Source organism: Fulmarus glacialis, unplaced genomic scaffold (assembly GCF_000690835.1).
Source record: "Fulmarus glacialis isolate BGI_N327 unplaced genomic scaffold, ASM69083v1 scaffold7651, whole genome shotgun sequence".
NCBI lineage: Eukaryota > Metazoa > Chordata > Aves > Procellariiformes > Procellariidae > Fulmarus > Fulmarus glacialis.
This window is the reverse complement of record NW_009190801.1, coordinates 21,396-21,794: the sequence shown is the minus strand read 5'-3', so window position 1 is coordinate 21,794 and position 399 is coordinate 21,396. Positions and strand designations below refer to the sequence as shown.

The 399-nt window shown below is 48.4% G+C and overlaps 1 protein-coding gene across 1 annotated transcript in view; it reads left to right on the top strand.

Annotated features, from left to right (window-relative positions):
- Positions 1–28: 28 nt before the first annotated feature.
- The window catches only part of SLC30A5 (solute carrier family 30 (zinc transporter), member 5), a gene marked incomplete at its 5' end in the record, with an annotated part of 19,244 nt that continues 18,873 nt past the window's right edge, over positions 29–399 (top strand). Inside the window, one exon of the mRNA XM_009586429.1 lies at positions 29–147. Coding sequence (XP_009584724.1) covers positions 29–147 — 119 coding nt within the window. The remainder of the gene's footprint in view (positions 148–399) is intronic.

Sequence of the window (399 nt, the reverse complement as noted above, 5' to 3'; positions counted from 1 at the left end):
AGACTGCCCTCTCTGCTTTTGCAGGCTGACTCGGTACATCGTGCTGCTGTGCTTCACCAAGTTTTTGAAAGCCGTGGGGCTGTTTGAATCCTACGATCTTCTGAAAGCCGTCCACCTCGTGCAGTTTATCTTTATAGTGCAGCTGGGGTGAGTGTGCAGGGGGTGAAGCCTTGTCTGCCGTGTTCTTTGTCAGCGTCAAGCTCATACCCTGCATTATGTTATTATAGATGAATCGTGGGGGAGAACGCATAGCAGTGGATCCAGGGAATACTCTGTTCATAGCAGTGTTTGTCCTTCATATCTCCGCTCACTATAATTTCAGAATTATAGAATATCTCGAGTTGGAAGGGACCCATAAGGATCATTGAGTCCAGCTCCCTACTCCTCGCAGGACTACCT